The 23444-nt window shown below is 42.5% G+C and overlaps 1 protein-coding gene across 2 annotated transcripts in view; it reads right to left on the bottom strand.

Annotated features, from left to right (window-relative positions):
- Positions 1-12185: 12185 nt before the first annotated feature.
- ETNPPL (ethanolamine-phosphate phospho-lyase) overlaps positions 12186-23444 on the bottom strand; it is a 34743-nt gene continuing 23484 nt past the window's right edge. Inside the window, exon 13 of one of the 2 annotated variants that reach the window (XM_039238756.1) lies at positions 12186-12438. In XM_039238756.1, coding sequence (XP_039094687.1) covers positions 12421-12438 — 18 coding nt within the window. In that variant the 3' untranslated portion in view covers positions 12186-12420. Of the gene's footprint in view, positions 12439-21184; positions 21363-23444 lie in introns of those variants that run through there. The other variant, XM_039238757.1, reaches the window with a different exon arrangement.

Here is a 23444-nt window from a genome sequence, read left to right as displayed (position 1 = left end):
AGCAACTACTATAGAATTTCTGAGTCTGTGCCAAGCATTTGTCTCTTTCCTGTTCTGTAACATTGTTTACATCGATTTGTAGGCTGTCTTTAGGTTAATGAATCCTTTCACTCACTCATTCATTCATTCAACAAACACATGTTGCAAGTTCATCATAGGCCAGTTGCGACCAAGTATGTTTGGTTGAAAGAGGAAACGTTCACTAAAGTTATATCTCTGGGTCCATGTTTGGCTGTTTTCACTGGGTTTGACAGACAATTTATGATGAGGCGGAGGACTGCGGAGAGGGAAGGAGCCAGAAGAGATGTGGCTTGGCCCTTTGTCAGTGTTACAATATAGTCCTGCCCTTGGCAGTGAACAGACTCCAAGGGACTGTCCGGATTCCTTCATTGGCCACAAATGTGGTTTGATAAAATATTACGTGCCACTGGGGCTTGGTATGATTGCTTTTTCAATACAGAGATTTGGGAGGCAGTGGTATGTACGTAACGTGGAGTGGTTTTCTTCCACTTGTGCAGGAGGGGTCATTCAATCTCCAAGTCTATTTTGTTCTTGCACTTTGCCTATGACTTTTGGTTTAAATATGGAATCCTTCTTGCTGGATAGTGCTATTTATTAAACAGAGCTCAAACTGTAGGCTTGACCCTCTGCAATTTTAGGTGTGTTAATGGCTCTTTTTACTCGCAGGTATTAAAGTCAAGTTAAACAGAGAAGGTGTGTGGACTAGAAAGCACCTCTGTGCTCAGGCCCAGAGCACGGTTTCTGCTGCTGCTACGTGGGCCACTTTGGTGGCTGCGCAGGAGAATATATCTACCCCACCTTCTTCCCATGCTGGCTATCTCCTCCTCTGCCGCTATACCCCCAACCTTCAGGGTTTTTCATTTTAGCTCTTTGAAATCAAAAAGGAAGAAAGCTGATAAGCCCACAGATATGTGATGTGTATCCTTTAATATTTTTAACTATTTTCGTCATCTCAGTGAAATACTGAAATTCACAGTAATCATCTCGATTAATACTCAGTTACTCAATGAATAATTATTTCTCAATTATTATCACTCAATTATTACTCTAGTGCCAAGTTCATCCTTCCTTTCTCCCTCTCTGCCTCTGGTAATTTATTCTTGAGCAACTATTATATTGGGAGCCCCAGTAGTGAGGCCCATGTTAGAGGAAACAGTATAACTGGGAAACTCTTTGTCAAAAGCTGTGAACCATGTGCATCAGACTGAGCTGGCGTGCTTTTGGGGAAAGACTTGAACCAGTCCAAACCTACTGAGTTTAATACTTGCTGGATACGGCCAGGAATGTGTTGTTAGCAAGCATCTCTGGTGACTTGGATTCCACTAAAGACAGAACGACTGGTGCTATCATGGAAGAAACAAATTCTGTGACCTACGAGTCCCTCCTTAGAGGGATTACTTCACCTCCTGAGCTTTAGCTCCCTCAGCTAGAGAAACTCCAGGGACACTGTGACGAGTGGACATAATAAATGTAAAGTGCAGTTTCTTGCACACAGCAAGGGTTTCATATATAGTCGTTTCTTTTTTTTAAAAATTTTTTAACGTTTATTTATTTTTGAGACAGAGAGAGACAGAGCACGAGCTGGGGAGGGGCAGAGAGAGAGGGAGACACAGAGTCTGAAACAGGCTCCAGGCTTTGAGCTGGCAGCACAGAGCCCGATGCAGGGCTTGAACCCGCGGACCGTGAGATCATGACCTGAGCTGAAGTCAGATGCTTAACTGGCTGAGCAACCCAGGCCCCCCAGTCGTTTCTTAACACTAGATGGCCTGGAGGATAAAACCTTTCGTCAGCATAACTCTCATCACCTTTACCTTTTTCTAAAACCAATGTTTCTCCTCACATCAATGGCCCTCAGCTGTGGCTGCTCATTAGAACAACGTGAGAGGCTGGGCAATTTTTAAAATCCATTTGCCAGGGCCCCACACCGATTCTATCAGAGTCCCTGGGGGTGGGACCGTGGCATCTTGATTTTAAAAATTGCCCAGTTTGGGGTGCCTGGGTGGCTCAGTCGGTTAAATGTCCGACTTCGGCTCAGGTCATGATCTCACGCTTAATGAGTTTGAGCCCCACATCAGGCTCTTTGCTGACAGCTCAGAGCCTGGAGCCTGTTTTGGATTCTGTGTTTCCATCTCTCTCTGCCCCTCCCCCACTAACGCTCTGTCTCTGTTTCTCTCCAACATGAATACACATTAAAAACTTTGCCCAGGTGACTCCCGAGTGCATCTGGTCTACAGTTCCTTCATTCTGTCCAATTCCCGTCATGCATGCCTCATCACACACTCAGGCCCTCAAGTTCACTTTTGGAAAATAGACTGTGGCTATGTCATGGCACTTATGTGGAGGAGTGTGCTTCTTGGTTGCTTTCAAGGGGCAGGTTCTGGTACCTGTCCTGTTATTGTGAAGATGGGAACCCTATGGTAGGTCTGGGATTGGGCAGGTGAGAAATGTTATGAAGAGCACAGTGGGGCTAGAAAGGAAAGCTGTGAGTAGAGCAAGAGGAACCGTAACAGGGACAGTCACTGAGGGAAGCTCAGAGGCTGTGCTGGAAGGATTGACAAATGAAAACTCTCGAAGCCTTACTGTAGGAGAAGGGGGGAGCTTTCCTTCTAAACCCCTCCTCCACACTTAAACTTAAGACAAAAACCAACCAACTAACTATGGATATGAACGAAAAGGGTAATGGGACGTTTGAAGAACCCAGGACAGGAATGCAGTGAATTTCAGGAGGGGCTGGATCCGGGAGCCGTCAAGCCGTCACAGCTCTTTCTCATAGCCTCGTTTTTCTGGTTCTCTTTGCACACTGTTTCATTGCTCTTTCTCTGCTGAGCAGCTTTCTCTGCCTTTCTGGGCACCAGGCTCATTGGTCCCTCACAGCCCCCAAGTTTATGTATTAAATTTCTGGCTAAACAGAGAGACTCAAACCACTCTTTGTTCCAGTTTCAAATTTTGGCAGCAGAGAGCCTGACTGGTTTTCAGTCACGTATTCCTTGTGACCCTGGACAATTGCTTTCTCTAGCTCGCAACCAGCAACTATTGTGCACAGGTGGTAACTTTCTTTCCTTCAGATTTGGAACAATTTGGGTATAAAAGGCACTCGTGATAACTAGGGCTGTGAGACGTGTGCTCTTCTTCCTCTATCATCGCATCTTTCCAGGAGAAATGATACTCATTGAGCCAGTCCAAGCAGGGGACTCAACATGGTGATTTGTTAGCACTCTGATATATGTGGTCAAAAAAATTACACAGGTTGGAGAACATACCACTGTTGTGACCGTCATTAATAGAAGCTATGACACATGAGCCAGATTGTATGCGTGAGCGTGTATGTACCTCCACTATTTCAGTCTGAAACTTGTCAGTACACAAACTTAGATATACAAAAAAGGTCTCCACAGTTTACTAGTTATGGGACATTGGGTGAGTCATAACTTCTCTAAAGTTATGACTTTAGATCATAACTGGTTTATGATCTATAAAATGAAGGATAAAAATAATACTTATTACCTGTGAGGAGTGCATAAAATAGTACATGAAGTGATAAGCAAAATGATCGACATATATAGCAATCACTCCAAATTTCTTAAATTTCATTGTTTTAATTTTTTTCATTAAGGACCAATTTTGATGCCTAACTCCTAAAAGCTGAGAAGGACATACAGGTGCTCTATGGCATTATTTTAAAGTGATATGAATTGAGGATGAATTATTTTAAAAACTCCACCACTGCTTGATACAATCTGGCAGTGCTTACCAGTAGGGTCAAAGGCTACCTGTTCACTTTCTCTAGAGCCAAGGACAGAGTGAAAGGTGTGGGGAGAAAGCCCATCGCCAGTTGGTGACTCTGGCAGAAAGCTAGTTTAGAGATAAGCAGTATTGAACGAGTTTCACTCTGCCCTACACCTCGGTGATGAAACTAACAGAGGTCATGTTTCCAGAAAGAGCAGGAGATAACCTCACTGTCCAGTCAACATTCCTTTCATACGGGACAGGGTGTAAGTCCAAGGCTACCGGCTGGGGACTCTGGCATACGTAACCCTCATAGAGGTTGTCCTCTCCTCTCTGACTGGTTGTACTAAAGCTGTTTGGGGAGGGGGAAGGAAATCAGCATTTTTTGATTCTCTAGCTTGTGCTAAGCACTGTACTGTGTACTGTTTGCTATGTTGTAAGAAGCAACAATTCTGTAATGCAGGTATGAGCTCCACTTTGCAAATGGGAAAACACGTTGGGGTGGGGAGGGAAGGAGAGAGAGAGAGAGAGAGAGAGAGAGAGAGAGAGAGAGACTAATGTTACCAAGACTAACGCAACCACTAGCAAGAGGCAGAATTAGGTGTTTGTCAATATCTAAACACTATCAATTAGTTTTTCTGAGGTTTCAGTTTGTATAAATGGAGGCATACTATATGTAGGTCTACTCTCCCTGAAGTGATTTATAGATTCAGCAATCCCAATCAAAATTCCAGCAGTTACACTGACAGGCGGATCTCACGACATATACAGAAATACAAGGAGCCATGAATCAGCCTAAGGTGGTGTGGACTATATTTTGCACTTTCTTCTGAGAGTCATTAGAGTAAGACAAACTGATGAATCAGGCAGAGTAGCGGGATAGATAAGAATTTGGAGAAAAAGTTTAAATATGAAGGGCTTTCTTAGGTCACCAAGTAGGTGGCTTATGCCAATTCCGATTTTTTTTTGTTTGTTTTTTGGTTTTTTTTTTTTTGTTTTAGTTTATGTTTTTAATGAGAGAGAGAGAGAGAGCACAAGTGAGCTCATGTGAGTGTGAGTGTGAGTGTGAGTGTGAGTGTGGGAGGAGCAGAAGAGAGATTGAGAACCCCCAGCAGGCTCCGTGCTGTCAGTGCAGAGCCTGACTCGGAACTCAATCCTATGAACTGTGAGATCATGACTTGAGCTGAAATCAAGAGTTAGATGCTTAACCGACTGTTATTTTAGAGGATTCAAAACTGCTCAGTTCTCTGCCCCACCTGGATATTCACAGAAACAGAATGAATTTAATTGAATTGGTAACGGGAGGAGTTGGGGAGACAGGGGGGCACTGTACCCTGTTCCTTCTCCCTCCTTTAAGATACTTTCCCTTAGGTGCCCTTTCAACAAATTATAAGTACCCTGGGGACTGGACTCTTTTTCAGCTCTGCAATTGATTTTACTTTTTCCTTATTTAATATTACATTACACTAAATGATGTTTGGAAGGGAGTGAGGAGCAATCCCTGAGCTGGTAAAGGCATCAAGAAGTAGCCTTGATACCCTCATCATCTCCTTCAGTCCCTCAAAGACAACGTCCAAACTCAGTTAAGCTAAAGGGAAACCAAAATGCATAGCTTACAAAAACTCCTCCAAGACCGGGACCCTAATTCTCAGCAGTCTAGTTGGGATTGCTGCCCTTCAAAGCCTCCATCTAGAAAACCACATCTATAGATCTCTATTCGACACATGTCATTCTAAAATTATGTAATCATATTTTCCTAGTGATGACAAGCCCAGGAAAAAAAGCAGACATTTTGATGTTATCAACACTTGAATGTTCTAAGTAGCATTAAGAAGAAATGTTGTAAATAAGGTGGTTTTTCTTGCTATTCATGTATTTGTTCACATTTAGCAAGGAATACATATGTATCTATTAGAAAATGTTAGCTTGCAACATAGAAAATCCAGTTCAAACCAGAAAGATTGAAGTTCAAAGCTTAGTGAGCAAAAAGGATTTATTGGCTCATTTAACTGGAATATTCAGAGGAAGAACAAGTTTTAGGATTGATTTTTTTTTTTTATTTGGTGGTTCAGCAATATGCTTGTCTCCACAGAGATATTACTTTTCTCCTCCCGCTGCCTAAGTGTCTGTAGACCAGGTTCACGTCTTCATCCCAGGAGAACCATGCTCCTGCAGCATTCACTCTGCTGGGAACAGCTTAGACCAGTGCTCCGTGGACTGTGGGCTAAGTCCAGAAAACTGATGGACTACACCAGTGTGTGTGTGTGTGTGTGTGTGTGTGTGTGTGTGTGTGTGTGTGTGTGTTGGGCATCTGTGTGAAAATCTAGCACTGTCACAATGAGGGAAGGAGGAAGGCACGCTGGGTTGCTGAACAAATGTCTAGTGTTGAATGGGTGCTCACCTCGTGGGAGGCAAACATGTGAGTCAGAGCAACGAGTGCCCTCAAGGACCTCAAAGGGCAATAGTTGAGATAAGATATATTCCCGGAGTAGCCATTGCTGTGCTTTCCCCACCTTACCCACCTTGAACCCTATGAACAAAGTCTCCAGGGTACAACGTTGTTACATTTTGCATGATTTGTAGGCAGTGCCATCCTGGAATCCCAGCACTTACAGGATGAACACGCACATATAAAGAAAGTGTTGGATAAGGAGAGAAAAAAGCTAGAACATCTAAGATACTAATTCCTTTCACTTGAGCATACTCGTTGTTTGGTTGTAATAAGTCTCTCGTTCTGCACGGGTAAAAAGAAAATCAAATGTAATATTCTTCCTCCTGGGACACCTGGGTAGCTCAGTTCGTTGAGCGTTCAACTTTAGCTCAGGGCATGATCTCAGTTTGTGAGTTTGAGCCCTGCATTGGGCTTGGTGCTATCAGTGCAGAGCCTGCTTTGGATCCTCTGTCTCTCTCTCTCTATTCCTCTCCTCTCACTCTCCTCCTTCTCTCTCAAAAATAAAATAAACATTAAAAATCATTCTTCCTCCCTAGAGCTCCCTTACTTTAAGAAATTCCCATGTACTTTAGGGGTGCATTTGACTTGTCTCTCATTTGGAAACTATCACTGTGGTAGAATGAATAATGGTCCCCTAGGGATATTCTGTCCCAATGCCTGAAACTGTGAATATTGCCTTATATCCAAAGGGACTTTGCAGATGTGTCTAAATTAAGGATTTTGAGATGGGGAGATTTCCTAAATTATCCAACTGAATCTGATGTCATCGCAAGAGTCCTAATAAGAGGGCAGCCAGCGGGTCAAAGAAGGACGAGATCGGATGAGATCTGGAAGTTGGAGTGGAGCGCTTGAAGGTGGAGGAAGTCGGACCAGGAGCCAAGCCAAGCAGGTGGTCTCTGGGAGCTGGAGGAGAAAAGGAAACAGACTCTCCCCTGGAGTCCGCAGAAGGCTCCCCAGAGAATTCACTGTGGGCTTCTGACCTCCAGGATTCTAAGACAATAACTTTGTGTTTTATTTTATTTTTTTAAAAATATTTTATTTATTTCTAGGAGAGAGAGAGAGAGACAGTGTGAGCAGGGGAGGGTCAGAGAGAGAGGGAGTCACAGACTGAAACAGGCTCCAGGCTCTGAGCTGGCAGTCAGCACAGAGCCCCACGCAGGGCTCGAACCCACGAACCGCGAGATCATGACCTAAGTGAAAGTCGGACGCTTAACTGACTAAGCCACCCAGGCACCCCATAAATTTGTGATTTAAGCCACTACATTTGTGGTAGTTTGTTACAGCAGTGAAGGAAACTGACCATCATGATCCCTCTTCCCCTGTGCCAGTTGCACATCTTTGCTCTCTACTCTGCAGCCAGCTACCTTAGAGGTCTTTACAGAATGCAAAGCTTTTTGCCTAGAGCCCTTCATAGACCCCTCACAGGCTAGGAGGTAATGTCCACAGCCCTTTAAATTTCCTTCGTCTCCTTCCACAGCAGTTCCCTTTCTCTTTGTCCTTGGGTCTTCCTGCTCCCCTTTCTCTTTCATCAATTCTCACTCTAGACCCTGAGCTTTCGCATATGCTGGCTCTTTGTCCGGAAAGGGGTGTCCACCCTGTCTTTCTTTCCGTATCTCCTGGACTATGCGGACTTCTGCAGTGCCCTGGACAAAGTCTCTGGCTCCTTTGTCAGTGACCCCAGCATACTCCCTGCGCATCTTGATGATACAGCAGATGCCACCCTGTGTTGTCATTGTGCTGTTGACATCTGCTCTCCTGGCAGGGGCTGACCCTAAGCAGAAGCATGGGAAGAATCCAAGAAATATTTGCGAAAGGCATGGATGATCATGCCTGTGTCACCTCAGCGTGCCTCCAGGTCCCCAGGGAGCCAAGCGGTCCCTCCTTTCTTCCTCTAGCAGGGTGCACCTGGACTTTCAAACGGCTCCTCTGGGTTGGTATTTACCACACAGACTTCAGTCTCAGGCTTAAGCTTTCAAGCCAGAGAAAGTGCTCTAGGAGAGGCGGGGGTGGGAGAGCAGACCGAAGGAGAGTCTTTTTTTTTTTTTTTACAAATAGTTTATTGTCAAATTAGTTTCCACACAACACTCAGTGCTCATCCCCACCAGTGCCGTCCTCCATGCCCCTCCCCCTCCCCCCCACATCCATCAGTCCTCAGTTTTTGTCACCATTCAAGAGTCTCTCATGGTTTGCCTCTCTCCCTTTCCCCCACCATTTCCGCCCTTCTTCTCCCCCTTGTTCCTCCGTCAAGTTCCTCCTAATCCTCCTATACGTGCAAACATATGATATTTGTCCTTCTCTGCCTGACTTATTTCGCTCAGCATAACACCCTCAAGGTCCATCCATGTTGCTACACATGGCCAGATTTCATTGTTTCTCATTGCCATGTAGTATTCCATGGTCTAGATAAACCACATCTTCTTGATCCATTCATCCGTTGATGGACACTTAGGCTCTTTCCATGTTTTAGCTATTGTGGAGAGTGCTGCTATGAACATTGGGGTCCATGTGCTGATGGAGAGTCTTAATTGGGGCACAACCACCATACATATGGACACGAATATAGGAATGACAGGCCCAGCATGGAAATATTTTTAGGAGAAAAGATAGACAAAAATTACAAATCATGGAAAGGTTGTTAGAGTTCATATTTAGCCTTTAACTAGGGCTTTCAAAGTACCTTGAAAGGAAAAAATCCCACATGAGGGTGGTGTTTCCTTCATTATTGTTTTTTTTCCCTCACTTCCCAGGCTCAGGTTCCCCCCCCCCTTCCCCTGCTTCTGCTTCCTGGGATTATCTCCAAAGCAAACTATCTGTCCCCAGGTTCTTGTCTCAAGGTCTGCTTTTAGGAAAACCCAAACTCATGCACTGTTTAAAACCACATGGCTGCACATTAGGGAAAGTCAAGACTTTTATGACTTAATTATGGGATGGAGATAAGAAAATTTTGCTGCCCTTTCATTTGGAAGTTTCACTGCCTAGCCAAAGCGTCTGGGAAGTTAGAGCACACTCTGCTTCTCTTCCTCCTGACTGGCAGCAGCTCCCTCTCCAGGGGCCGCGTCAGTCTGTACTCCCCAGCTATAATGCCCAGAATCAAGCCAGATCAGATATAAAACTAATGGAGGACTATCTAATGCAAACATGCCACTAAAAAAAGAGACTGTTTTCTATCCTTCTTGGATTTGACCTGTGAAGCTCAGAAAGGCACATGGAAACAATCACAGTGAAAGGATTTCATGCAGTTTTGGGGGAAAAGCTTATTTATTCAAATTATTCTTTATATTTGGATCCCATCACTTTAGAAGATTTTAGAGAAACTCATAGGTTTTCTTTTCAAAGCTATAGATTTCTTGTTTAATAATAATAATAATAATAATAATTGTAAGGGGCACCTGGGTGGCTCAATTGGTTGAGGGTCTGACTTCAGCTTAGGTCATGATCTCATGGTGCGTGGGTTCGAGCCCCGTGTCAGGCTCTGTGCTGACAGCTCGGAGCCTGGAACCTGCTTCAGATTCTGTGTCTCCCTCCTTATCTGCTCCTCTCTTGCTCATGCTCTGTCTCACTCTCTCTCAAAAATAAATAAACATTGGGGCGCCTGGGTGGCTTAGTCGGTTAAGCGTCCAACTTTCGCTTAGGTCATGATCTCACGGTGCGTGGGTTCGAGCCCCACGTCGGGCTCTGTGCTGACTGCCAGCTCAGAGCCTGGAGCCTATTTCAGAGTCTGTATCTCTCTCTCTCTCTGACCCTCCCCTGCTCATGCTGTCTCTCTCTCTCTCCTAGAAATAAATAAAAATATTAAAAAAAATAAACATTAAAAATTTTAAAAATAAATAAATATTATTATGATTAATAATAGTTATCTGGTAGAGATAAAGTGACTCAGTTTGAGGGTTCCATTAGAATTTTGTCTATTCACTGGATATTTTTCTTATTCAATACTTAAATTGATAATTTTGTTTGAAGATCCCAAAGCAGTTCTTGGTAACAGTGACAACTTTTCATTTTCTGGGAAGGCCAACTACACGTAAAGTACCAACTATAGAGATTTTATTCTTCATTTATTTTTTGTTAGAGAGAGCTCACACTCACGTGCAAATGCGGGAGGGGCAGAGAGGGAAAGAATCTTAGGCAAGTGGAAGTTGGCAAGGGGTTGAGGGAGATTGAGAGAAAAACTTTTTTAAACATTTTTTATTATTTATTTATTGGGTTTTTTTTTTTAAATTTATTTATTATTGAGAGATGGAGACAGACAGGGCATGAGCAGGGGAGGGACAGAGAGGGAGAGAGAGAGAGAGAATCTGAAGCAGGCGTCAGGTTCTGACAGCATAGAGAAGGACACAGGTCTCGAACTCATGAGCTGTGAGATGGTGACCTAAGCCAAAGTCAGACGCTTAACCAAAGGAACCACCCAGGCACCCCAATCTTTTTTTTTTTTAATGTTTATTTATTTTTGAAGGAGAGAGAGAGAGCGTGAGCAAGCATGAATGGGGAAGGGGCAGAGAGAGAGGGAGACACAGAATCCAAAGCAGGCTCCAGGCTATGAGCTGTCAGCACGGAGCCCAGTGCAGGGCTTGAAGTCATGAACTGTGAGATATAACTTGAGCCGAAGTGGGACTCTTAATCGACGGAACCACCTGGGCGCTCCAGACTGAGAGAGAATCTTGAGCAGGCTCCACGACGCCCAGCTGGGAGCCTGAGTCAGGGCTCAGGCTCACAATGGTGAGATCATGACCTGAGCTGAAATTAAGAGCCTGAATCCTTTATCGACTGAGCCACGCGGGTACTCCTATTCTTTATTCTAATACATCAGAGCCATCTTGACTTTCTGAGTTTTATTTTTATAACTTGGAATATCAGAAAAACTTCATCATCTTGCTTCTTTTAAAGCAGGTGCATCAGGACCTCAATGGTTATAATAAAGATGATAAAATTAACCTCAGGTTGTCAGGCATCTGACTGTGGACTCCACAGGTGTGAAAGGCCCTGACTTTCTGAAGGATAGAACTTTGCCTCTTGATTCAAGTCATGACACTGAAGACATGGGAAGTCTCAAACTGATGCTCTTTCACCTAGAAGGGGCTAAGAAAACACCCAGCTCTTGTGCTGCCCACAGAAAGAGCTGATCCTTGCATTTCCCCATTAAGACTTGATTATAGGCAAAGAGTTTCTCTGAGTGCTTCTGCAGAAGTAGGAGAACCTGTAACCCTAGCCTTCCCAACCCAGTATAGATCTGAAGATGTGAGCCAGAAATACACCCTGGGGGTACACTATAGACTCTACCACCAACAAAGTCGTATGTGAAAACGCTAACCCCCAGTGTAATGGTATTAGGAGATGGAGTCTTTGGGAGATAATTAAGTTTAGATGAAGTCATGATGGTGGGGCCTTCATGATGGGATGCGTGCCCTCATTAGAAGAGATACCAGAGAGCTTGCTGTCTTTCTCTCTACAGCATGTGAAGACACAGTGAAAAAGCAGCTACAGGTAAGACAGGGAGAGGGTCTCACTTGAAACCAGCCATGTTTCTAGCCTGATCTTGGACTTCCAGCTTCCAGAACTGTGAGAAAATAAATTTTTGTTGTCTAAGCCACCCAGTCTATTGTATTTTGTTATGGCAGCCAGAGCTGAATAATACAGAATATAAACTCCCCTTAGATCTGTAGAGAACTCAAATATCCTTACTTCTCTGAGACTTTTCATAAAACCTGTGGTTATCCTGACAACCACAGCTCCTGGAATCAAACATACACTGGCCACAGGCCAGGAAGAAGGGGTCTGGATACTTCTGTACTCTTCATATATGCTTGTCAAGTATGAAAGAGACTATTAATCCATATACTTAAGTTGGTGAATTTTACCGTGTATAAACTATATTTCATACATAACTAACCTTGAATTAAAAAAAAAATCAATGCTTGGGAAATAGGCTTCTATGAGAAAATCCTGGAATAACTGGGTTTATTTAATTAAAAAAAGATAAGTTTGGGAATATTTTAATACTATTGGAAATCCAAGTGCCAGTTTCTTCTTCCATGTTAAGGGTCACTCTGCACCATTATATTTGGTAAAAAGGGAAAAAAAATTACATTCAGCCATGTCTAGTTTACTTGGCTTCAGAGGGTGTGCAGTGGTCTTGGCATGTCACTCCAGAAGACCCATTCAAGTCTAATCCTATTTAAGGTCTCCTTGTCGGGATAAGATTTGCAGATATGTTAGTATACTTTTTAGTGTCCATGAGGTACCTGTTAGAAAATAAACATACACATCTCTCAAGGACCAATACAAATTCTCAGGAATAATATGTATTAAACATATAAAAAGGAAGTCATTTTCCTAATTGACTCGAAATTTACAAGGTTTTATATGTTCACAATAAACTGACTCTTCATTGCCCCATTACTGACCCCTTAATGGCAACTTCCTTAGCTATAATATGAACACTCATCTTGTTTCAATTGTTGAACCCAGTATTTCCCAAAATACAGTCCTCAGACTACCTGCATCAGAATGATCTGGAATGATGGTTAAAAATGCTGGTACCTGAAAATAAATTTCTAAGGAATCTGCATATTAAAGAGTCCCCAAGCTATTACTATATACCACCAAGACTTTAGAATACCCATTTTAACTGCTAGTAGGAAAGGATTCATTTTTCTTCAGTTTCTACTGGACACAAAACAAGAACAGGCTCTCCCTGCCACCTTTTTATTTTAGAGATTGTGTGGGCCCAGCAATGGGTTGCCAAACTGAGTAGTTCGTTATTATGAAGATTCTTTTATGGACATGGACGCCCATGTTTTTGAACTGGCACAAGGGGGCAAAACATTGAGGGAGACAAAGGGATAAATGATGCACAAACACCCAGCTAACTGGGGTGTGCAGGACACTTAGCTAACACACTGTGTTGAATGATTTTTGTTTAGTTCTCTAAGTTTGGTGGTTTTTTCCTTCTCTCCATCTGTCCTTTCTTCATTAAAAAAACTTATATGTATATGTGTATAGAATTGAATGAACACAGGGGCGCCTGGGTGGCTTAGTCGGTTAAGCGTCCGACTTTCGCTCAGGTCATGATCTCACAGTTCATGAGTTCGAGCCCCGCGTCGGGCTCTGTGCTGACTGCCAGCTCGGAGCCTGGAGCCTGTTTCAGGGTCTGTGACTCCCTCTATCTCTGACCCTCCCCTGCTCACGCTGTCTCTCTCTCTCTCTCTCTCTCTGCTAGAAATAAATAAAACATTAAAAAAAAAAAGAATTGAACAAACACAGTCTTTGATTTGTGACACAGCCCCATCATTGGTTCATGCATGGTCTTTAGTCATTCAATTAGCTATTTTAGATAATGCAATAAATACCTGAGAACATACCACCTGAATTAAAAGCTAGGGCCTTGGCAGTAACTTATAACCACATGATACCTCCCATCAAACTATCCTTTGTCATCCTTCCCCCTCAGCCTGTGTTCATCACTAACTGCTTTACTTTCCATGTACTTCTTTTTGATATCTAAATGTATTGTTAAAAAATACGTTGTGTGTACATTGCAGTTCATTATTTTTGAGTGCTGTGGTCTATTCCGTTCTGAAAATAGGCCATAGCTTATTAGTCCACTCGTGATGCTGGGAGCATCTGTGTGTTTGCAAGTTTTTCCTGTTACAACAGCACTACTGATAGTATGAAATACTGAAGATGACATGGATCTTCTCCATCTCTTACATGTTGCTGGCAGGGATATAAACTGGGGTGATGGCTTTGGTGGTAATAGTCTGGCATTATCTACCCAAGTTGAACATTCTGATACCCTGAGCAGTCAGCAATTCCACGCCTAAGCACGCACTGAACAGAGACTATGGCAATGTGCGATTGGAGATGTATATAAGAAAATCCAGAGCAGTGGGGCAGTGTATCTGGGACAAGTTCAGAACCTTCGAGCACAGGGAACAGGGCTGGGGTGGGGGTGGGAGAGGCCGGAGTAGAGTGCAGCAGGCGTCAGAGATCCAGGCCACACCTCCTCTCCAATGGCTCCTGTGGGCTTTCTGTGCCAGGGGGAGCAGGCATCAAAGGGAGAAACACTTAGATTACCATTCCTAGCCCAAGGGCTTGGAAGGGGAGGAGAGGTGGGAAAACAACTTCCTGAGGTCAGTTAGTCCCACCTATAGTTCTTAGTTCCCAAGTACTGACCTTTTAAGCCCTGACACTAGTGCTGGGGACCCTTGAAGTGAGGTCTGAAGGCACTCACTGTGCAGAGGGGATGGCGAGGCTGGAGCCAGTGCAGAGCCCAACTGGTTCCCCTCCTGATTTCCCTTTTCTCCCCAGAGCTGAGCTGGTGGGCCTCCTTCCCGGACTGCCGTACCCCCCCCAACCCCCCCCCCCCCCCCCCCCCCCCCCCCCCCCCCGCCGCCCCCCCCCCCCACCTTCAGACTCCAAGTTCAAACCACCCACACCCAGGGAAGCTTCAGTTTCCTCTCCGTGGTTTCTTCAGCCTCTTTGTTTGGGGAAGGATCAGCAATTGCTCAGCAACCCGTCAGCTGTATGGGTGTTTTCAAACTTGGTACTCAGGGCTTATAGTTAGCAAAACCCAGGGCTTCCGAGCACCCTCCGTATGTATATTTCAGTTCCTTCTCACAACTTTCTAGGAAGTAGGGAGCACCCGTGTAATTATTCTGATCTTACAGCTGAAGACACAGATCCTGAAAAAAGAATGACTCACCAAAGTTACAGACTGATTAAGTGGCAGAGCTGGAAGAGAAACTGGCTCTTGCCTGGTTCAGGGGACACTGCTGTGGCCTCTGGGAGCAGCAGCCCCAAGCGCACCCTGTGCTGGTGCTTTCCAGACTCACCTCCCTTGTGAAGGCAAGTTAATACCACCAAGTGCATCTCACTGTCTCCTTAGATGTGTGTCTAATGTAAAGACAGGCTTCTTGTGGTTCCTATTGCACAGCAGTTCTGTTAGATTTTCTTTTTTAGAATTGTTTTTTGTGATAGTAGAAGGAAACCATGTTTTAAAATGCTGTTTATATGCTCAGACACCTTAGTGAAGGATCATGCCTCTGTGTCTCAAAATAAAAGAAAATGGGTTAGAGGTCTCACAACCAATAAATCTGTTTGGAAACCCTTTTTAATGGGTGCTGCTGATGCCTTGCCCAGACAGGCCCCTTTTATCAAGATGGGACACCCAGCCCCCAACTACTCTTAAGTGCTGACTGTTAATGACTCAGGGCTTCCCTTTGTCCAGAGAACTGATCTCTGCCCAAGGGAGTTGGCTATCCCAGATGTGTCTGGAAGCAGCCGCCTCCTTAGCTTGTAGCTAATGACTGCCTGATGCTGTAAAGGCTAGGGGCCTTTGTCTGAATCAGGGTTAACTGTCTGGTGCCATTCATGTTCCAAAGACACCAGTGGGTTCCTGCTAAGGACAGCTTTGTTGCCTTTTCCCGATTTTTCCTCTCCCTTTGCTTCCTTAATCCCTTCCTCCTGAATGTTCTCCAGCAAATCATTTGCAAAATTCCTGTCTCAGGCTCTGCTTCTGGGCAACCCCATCTAAGATACCCTTCAATTAATTGAGGATGTATTAATACATTCTAGGTGTTATAGAGTAGCATTGAAAACGTGGTATATTTGATGTTCAACATTTACCATTTCTAATGTTCTTTGAGATTTCTTCTTTGACCTATGACTTAAAAGTGTGTTGTTTAATTTCCTAGTGTTTTGGTGATTTTCCTATAACCATTCTGTTTTGAATTTTTAGATTAATTCCATTATGAAAAGAGAACCTACTTTGTATCATGTATCAGTTACAGTCTAATAATAAAAGCAGAATCACTAGGATATATATGTATATCTATATTATATATAGATATGACATATGTGAGATATATATATCGTATATATATACCATATATATGTATCCTAGTAAGTCTTTCATATACATGCACATATGTTTATGCTTATACTACTTTTATAAGGATTTGTTACAGGGATTTGACCTTATACAATTGTGGTGCAATCTCTGTAAGTCAGGACAAGCATTTATTTGCAAGGGGAAGGTGGATGCAATGTGTGAAGAACAAGATATGGAATCCAAAGAATAAGCCCATGAGGACACGTTGAAACCCATGTCGGTTTGATTGCCTCTCACTTTAATGGTACTAGTGTCATGAATTATCTGGATCCTTTATCATGAACTCAACACATAGCTCAGGCCCAGGAGTTGGAAGAGCTCACGGGGACTGAGGGGAAGTGGGACAGCCCAGTGGCTGGCTCACGCCAAGGAGGTGAGTCAGCACAGCAGTGATGATGTTAGCTACAAAGTGACTGATGCTTTGCTGCCTCCCTCAAAGCCAAATCTGTTTTGTGCCCTACCCAAACAAAAAAGAAAGCCACCCCAGTCCCTCCTTCCTCAACTTGGAACCTATGCACATCTTCTTGAACTGTAATTTCCAAATAGAGTAGCAGCTTCCTGTCTCCACTGACCATGACACAATTACCCCACATACAACCACAAACGCACATCCCTTTCCCCAGAAAAGGATACAAAATCCACTCCAACACACACTTTTTTTTTATATTCGCAGAATTTTTTAGTATCATCTTCATTGAGTATGTATGCATAAATGTCATGTATACAGTGATTATTTTTTTTTTACAAAGTTTATTGTCAAATTAGTTTCCACATAACACTCAGTGCTCATCCCCACAAGTGTCCTCCTCCATGCCCCTCCCCCCCTCCCCCCCACATCCATCAATCCTCAGTTTTTGTCACCATTCAAGAGTCTCTCATGGTTTGCCTCTCTCCCTTTCCCCCACCATTTCCGCCCTTCTTCTCTCCCTTGTTCCTCCGTCAAGTTCCTCCTAATCCTCCTATACGTGCAAACATATGATATTTGTCCTTCTCTGCCTGACTTATTTCGCTCAGCATAACACCCTCAAGGTCCATCCATGTTGCTACACATGGCCAGATTTCATTGTTTCTCATTGCCATGTAGTATTCCATGGTATAGATAAACCACATCTTCTTGATCCATTCATCTGTTGATGGACACTTAGGCTCTTTCCATGTTTTAGCTATTGTGGAGAGTGCTGCTATGAACATTGGGGTACATGTGCTCCTATGCCTCAGCATTTCTGTATCCCTTGGGTAAATTCCTAGCAGTGCTATTGCTGGGTCATAAGGGAGTTCTATTGTTAGTTTCCTGAGGAACCTCCACACTGTTTTCCAGAGGGGCTGTACCAGTTTACATTCCCACCAACAGTGTAGGAGGGTGCCCGTTTCTCCACATCCTCGCCAGCATCTAGAGTTCTCTGATTTGCTCATTTTAGCCACTCTGACTGGCGTGAGGTGGTATCTCAGTGTGGTTTTGATTTGTATTTCCCTGATGAGGAGGGATGCTGAGCATCGTTTCATGTGTCTGTTGGCCATCTGGATGTCCTCTTTGGAGAAGTGTCTGTTCATGTCTTCTGCCCATTTCTTCACTGGGTTGTTTGTTTTTCGGGCGTGTAGTTTGGTGAGTTCCTTATAGATTCTGGATATTAACCCTTTATCTGATATGTCATTTGCAACTATCTTTTCCCATTCCGTTGGTTGCCTATTAATTTTCTGGGTTGTTTCCTTGGCTGTGCAGAAGCTTTTAATCTTGATGAGGTCCCAACAGTTTATTTTTGCTCTTGATTCCCTTGCTTTTGGGGATGTCCAACGCACACTTTTAAAGATCTTTTGGTGATGTTTATTTTTCCCTTGCATTCCAGAAATGCTCTTACCCCTTTTGTGTACTAGCCACACTATTTCCCCTTCATATCAGTATCAGTCGTCCCAATGAATTAAAGTTACCACCCTCTGCCTGTTGATTCAGTGGCATGACAAACCCAAAGTGGCCAGCTGGCAGTCTCAAGTTTTAGGAAGAATCACTGTTGTTTCTGCTAGTGGAAGGATTATTCCCTTTGGAACCAAGACTTCCTGACCAGCAAAGCCTAAACTAGTGGGGCTAGGAAGCAAAAGTTCCTTCTAACGGATCATTGCAGTTAATAGGGAGATGATTCACCCTATGATTCCCACCCCATGATTCCCAATCCTGTGAATCCTAGAGAAAGAACACCATATAATGGCCACTAATTTAGACCAGTTACTGCATTCTGAGGAACACTTCTCCAGCCTTGCAAGATGCTGGCACCATCACTGAGTCATAAAAAGGCCATTCCACCATTCTTGTAAGCTAATTGTTTCAGGACGATGGAAAACATGGGAAAACCAATGAGCCCTATGATCACAGACACTTTTCCACATTTCAGTTTCTGTGAAAAGAGCTCCTGTGTCAGAAGTAATGCAGCATGTAGTATCAGGAGAGTGGACTTATTCTGGCAATCCATGAATGATAGTTTCTGTAGAAGCATTGGAGGCAGGAGAGGAAAATCTGTATCCAGAGTTAACTATCTCCTCCAGTGAAAATAAAGCACTATCATTCCCAGGGTTGAAGCAGTATGCTTTAATCAACCTGCCACTCAGTATTTGGCCAATTCTCTGGGGAATGGTGCTATATTGGAAGTACAGCATTGGCTTCTGGTGTTGGCAGATTGAGCAATGGGGAGTGGCTATAGCCAGACTGACCTCGGCGAGCAGAAGTCCATGTTGCTGAGTCTATGCATAGCTCCTATCCCTACTGCTATGATCATTTTTTTAATTACCCCACTGGGCAATGGCGAGAGAGACTGGGTGATTGAATCAGACCATTACGAGAAAAGTGGTGTTTCTGTAAAACCAATCTGTATAATTGAAACCCTTTAGAAAAGAGGGATTAAATAAAGAAGCAGTTCTGGAAGAAAAAGAGAAGAAGAAATAAACTTAAAATTTAGATTAACCCAAAATTAATCTTAAAATAATAACAGCAATATTATTAGTAATTTAAAAATTAGTGAATATTTAAAAGGAATGGGTGATTATTTTTATCTCCCCATCATCTTTCTTTCTCCTTTTAAAATTTATATACCAAGAAGATCAGAAACTACATGTGAAGCATGAGGGGATGTGGTCACAATCAGAGAATCCTCAGGATGTTTTGAAGGAACAAATGTTGGAGGACCATAGCTCCCTGCAAATTGTTCTTGCTTTCTAAACCTGCATTTTCTGCTCCCATAGTCCCATTTCCCCTTCAAATCCTGAGTTACCGCTATCTTTCTTTCTTTTTTAAAGTTTATTTATTTTGAGAGAGAAACAGTGCCAGTGGGGGAAGGGCAGAGAGAGAGGGAGAGAGAGAATCCCAAGCTGGTTCCACAGTCAGTGAGAGCCTGATACGGGGCTTGAACTCATCAAACTGTGAGATTATGACCTGATCTGAAATCAAGAGTCAGACCTCAATGGACTGAGCTACCCAGGCGTCCCTGAACTACAATTTTCTTCTCTCCATGGAATGGAAAATGCATCCTGATTTCTACTTTCCCTGGGGCAGCTGTTTCAGTTCACAGATGATATTGTTATTGGTATAAAAAGTAGCAAGGATACATAAACCAGCATTTGATGGCCAATGTTTTATTATGTTCATGTCAATATTACCTAGTAAAATTATTGTATATTCATTACCGTGTCACTTGAGTGAGTTTCCCTAATTAATATTTTTTTGTCTGTCACTGACTGATAAACTGTGTTTTTTTTGTTTCTCTTACTTCAAAGCCAATTTATCAAACTAACTGGTTTTACAAAATTTCATTAGTAGATTCAACCATCTATGTCTTTTTAAAAATAGTTTATTGTCAAGTTGGTTTCCATATAACACCCAGTGCTCATCCCCACAAGTGCCCTCCTCCATGCCCATCACCCCCCTTCCCCTCGCCCCCACCCCCATCAGTCCTCGTTTGTTCTTAGCATTCAAGAGTCTCTCATGGTTTGCCTTCCCCCCTCTCCTCCACTATTTCCCCCCCTTCTTCTCCCCCATGGTCCTCCGTTAAGTTCCTCTTAATTCTCCTATACGTGCAAACATATGGCATCTGTCCTTCTCTGCATATGGGATCTGTCCTTCTCTGCGTGACTTATTTCGCTCAGCATCACACCCTCAACCATCTATATCAGTTGACTACTCTTGTATGCCTCTGACCCCAACATTTAAAAATAATGTGGAGGAGGGGCGACTGAGTGATTCAGTCGGCTGAATGTCTGACTGTTGATTTTGGCTCAGGTCATGATCTTACCTGACCTGATCAGGTTTGTGAGTTTGAGCCTCACATTGGGGTCTGTGCTGAACAGCACGGAACCTGCTTGGGACCCTCTGTTTCCCTCTCTCTCTGCCGCTCCCCCACTTGCTCTCTATCTCTCTTTTCAAAATAAATAAATACACATTTAAAAGTAAACAAAAGAAGCAAATAAAATAAGCAAGTAGAGGAAAAATCACTGGTCCAGGAGTGAGAATTATCTGGCTGCCAGTCCCAGCTTTGCTTTGAAAGATCTAAGGATAATATACCTCATTCGGTCATCTACGGTCTACAGTTTATCCACTGATCAAACGAAGGAGCTAAACCAGAGACCCACTCTAAGGGAAATGCTAAAAGGGTGTTCTATAAGAAAAAAATAAAATAATTGAAGGAGGAAGAAAGAAATGAAGAACAACTAAAAGTACATGTATAAAGCATTATTTATATATATGTATGTATATATATATATGCCTAAAATTATAGACTTAAAGTACAAAACAGTAACATTCAGGGAGATAAATGAAAAAAATAATCCTGAAGTTTTTGTATTGAGCAGGAAGAGAATAAAATTCCAGTCAATATTGTGTTATTGGATTTTAATAAGTACACGTTTGGTTTGCCAGAATGTAGTTTAGGAGTTTTGCACACATACATATTTGAGATATATCTCTCTCCCAAATTCTATATATGAATTGAATATATAATATAAAATATATAATACATGTATAATTCTATATACATAGAATTATATGTCTATATACATAGAATTATATGTCTATAGTCTATATATAAAACAATGCATCATGATGAAGTTGAGTTAATTTCATATTAGTTTCACATTTGAAAATAAATCTGAGTATTTTCAGATTTCAGTAAATTACCCATGTAATTTTTCTGCCACAATGTTTAATGTGAATTTAGTCATGAGGGAAATTATACAAGTTCAAATTGAAAGACATTCTTCAACAAGTCCAACTGGCTTGGAATCTCAAAAATGTCACTGTGAAGAGAGAGAAAAAAAAAAGGGAAATATTCTAGATTTAAAAAGACTAAACAGAAGTGACAACTAAATGCTTTGCAGGATCCTTGATAGGATTCTGAATTTTTAAAAAAGGCTTATAAAGGACAGTATTGACACACTTTAGGAAATTTGGATATGAGTTGTATATTAGATAATATTATAAATTAATGCTGAATGTCTCTAATGTGATAATTGATTAATAGAATTCCCTGTTTAGGGGAAAAACAAGGTGAAATATTTAGGGTAAGTTGCCTTGATATCAGCAACTAAATCTCATATGGCTCAAATGGCTTAGCCAAAGCCCAAAACACAATTGTTTGTGTGTGACAATATATAGCTAGAAAATTAACTGGGACAAAATATTACAACTGGTGAATCCAGGTGAAGGATATGTAGAATTTGCGTTACTATCTGAAGCTTACTTGAAGGTTGGAAACTTTTCAAAATAGAAACTTGGGGAAAATATAGAAAAAAATGTAAAATAAAATAAAATGATATAACAAAATATAAAGTGGCTATTGACGTGAAGGAAATCTATAATGAAATCCAAAGGATGACATAAATTTGGCTTTAAGAGAACATATAATTAAAAGAATTCTATAAATAGAAAACTGGAGCATTGATGGAAAATATACAGGCATCACAAAGGAATAAGTAAAACTGTATTCTCAGATGACATGATTATATAAGTATAAATCCAAAAGAATGGACAAACGTTTGTAATTTGCAAGTAAGTTTAGCAAGTTTGCTGAAATAAAGTCAATATGCAAAAATCAAGTGTATTTCTAAATGCCAAGAATACTTGGTAAATGAAATTAAAAACAGATGTTATTTACTATGGCACTAAAAATATATCAAATCTCTCTGAGTAAACATGACAAGATGTAGGCTCATCAAAGCATAGATTCCTTGCTTCAGAACAATCAGGAGGTCTTGAATTTTCCTTATTTCTACTTTAGCTTGATGTCCTTTCTTGGAATTTGAACTTTCTTCTTTCCCTGAGGAACACCCGTCTCCCTCCTCTTCACAAGGAGCCCAAAGCCTGTAGCTCTGCTTGCCCATACTGCGCACAAAGGAAGTCTTCCCACTTAGGCCACTGAGGACCAAGTCTTATTAGAAGGATGTAGGCAGGAAAACTCACTGTTCTTTTTTTTTTTAATTTTTTATGTATATTTGTTTTTGAGACAGAGAGAGACAGAGCATGAGTGGGGGAGGGGCAGAGACAGAGGCATACACAGAATCTGAGGCAGGCTTCAGGCTCCAAGCTGTCAGTGCAGAGCCTGACATGGGACTCGAACTCGTGGACTGTGAGATCATGACCTGAGCTGAAGTCGGATGCTTAGCTGACTGAGCCACCCAGGCGCCTCGAAACCTCACTACTCTTTAAGGCTTCACTAGGAAAGGACACCTGTGGTTGTTCTCCTAGTCCCCAAAAGTATGATTGGGCTGGACATACTTGGCGGTTGGAGTAACCTCCACGCTGGGTCCTTGACCTGTGGAGGAAGCGCTATCATATGGAGAAGGCCAGGTGGAAGCCTCTGACTCCCCTCTCCACACCTGCCCTCACGCTCTCCTACCAAGATGATAAGTCAAAGACAATATCACATTCTGGGTATTGATGGTGGAGATTGGTGCCACTCTTAAAAATCTAAAGGATGTAGGGATGGCTATTCATATCATCTCTCCTCTTAATTAGCCAATTTGGCTTCTACAGAAACCAAGTGATAACTGGGAAATGACTGTACATTACTGCAGACTCAACCAAGCAGTAGCCCCCATTGCATCTGCAGTGCTAGATGTGGTGGTATTGCTAGAGCACATTAATAAGACCTCAGGTACATGATATGTGGCCATTAATTTGGGGAATATGCTTATTTTAATCCAGTCAGAAAAAAAAATCAGAGAGTTTGCCTTCTTATGGAATGAACTATATTCTTTCATTACACCTTTGATCCAGAGCTAATGTTAACTCCCCTGCCCTCTGTCACAACTTAGCCTCAAGAGATCTGGACTCTCTGGGTATCCTGAAGAATATCAGTGACTCATTACAAATGGCATCAT

This window comes from Hyaena hyaena, unplaced genomic scaffold (assembly GCF_003009895.1).
Source record: "Hyaena hyaena isolate Hyena2069 unplaced genomic scaffold, ASM300989v1 scaffold_146, whole genome shotgun sequence".
Taxonomy (NCBI): domain Eukaryota; kingdom Metazoa; phylum Chordata; class Mammalia; order Carnivora; family Hyaenidae; genus Hyaena; species Hyaena hyaena.
Note: the sequence above shows the minus strand (reverse complement) of the source record. Positions and strands in the feature narration are given on the sequence as shown.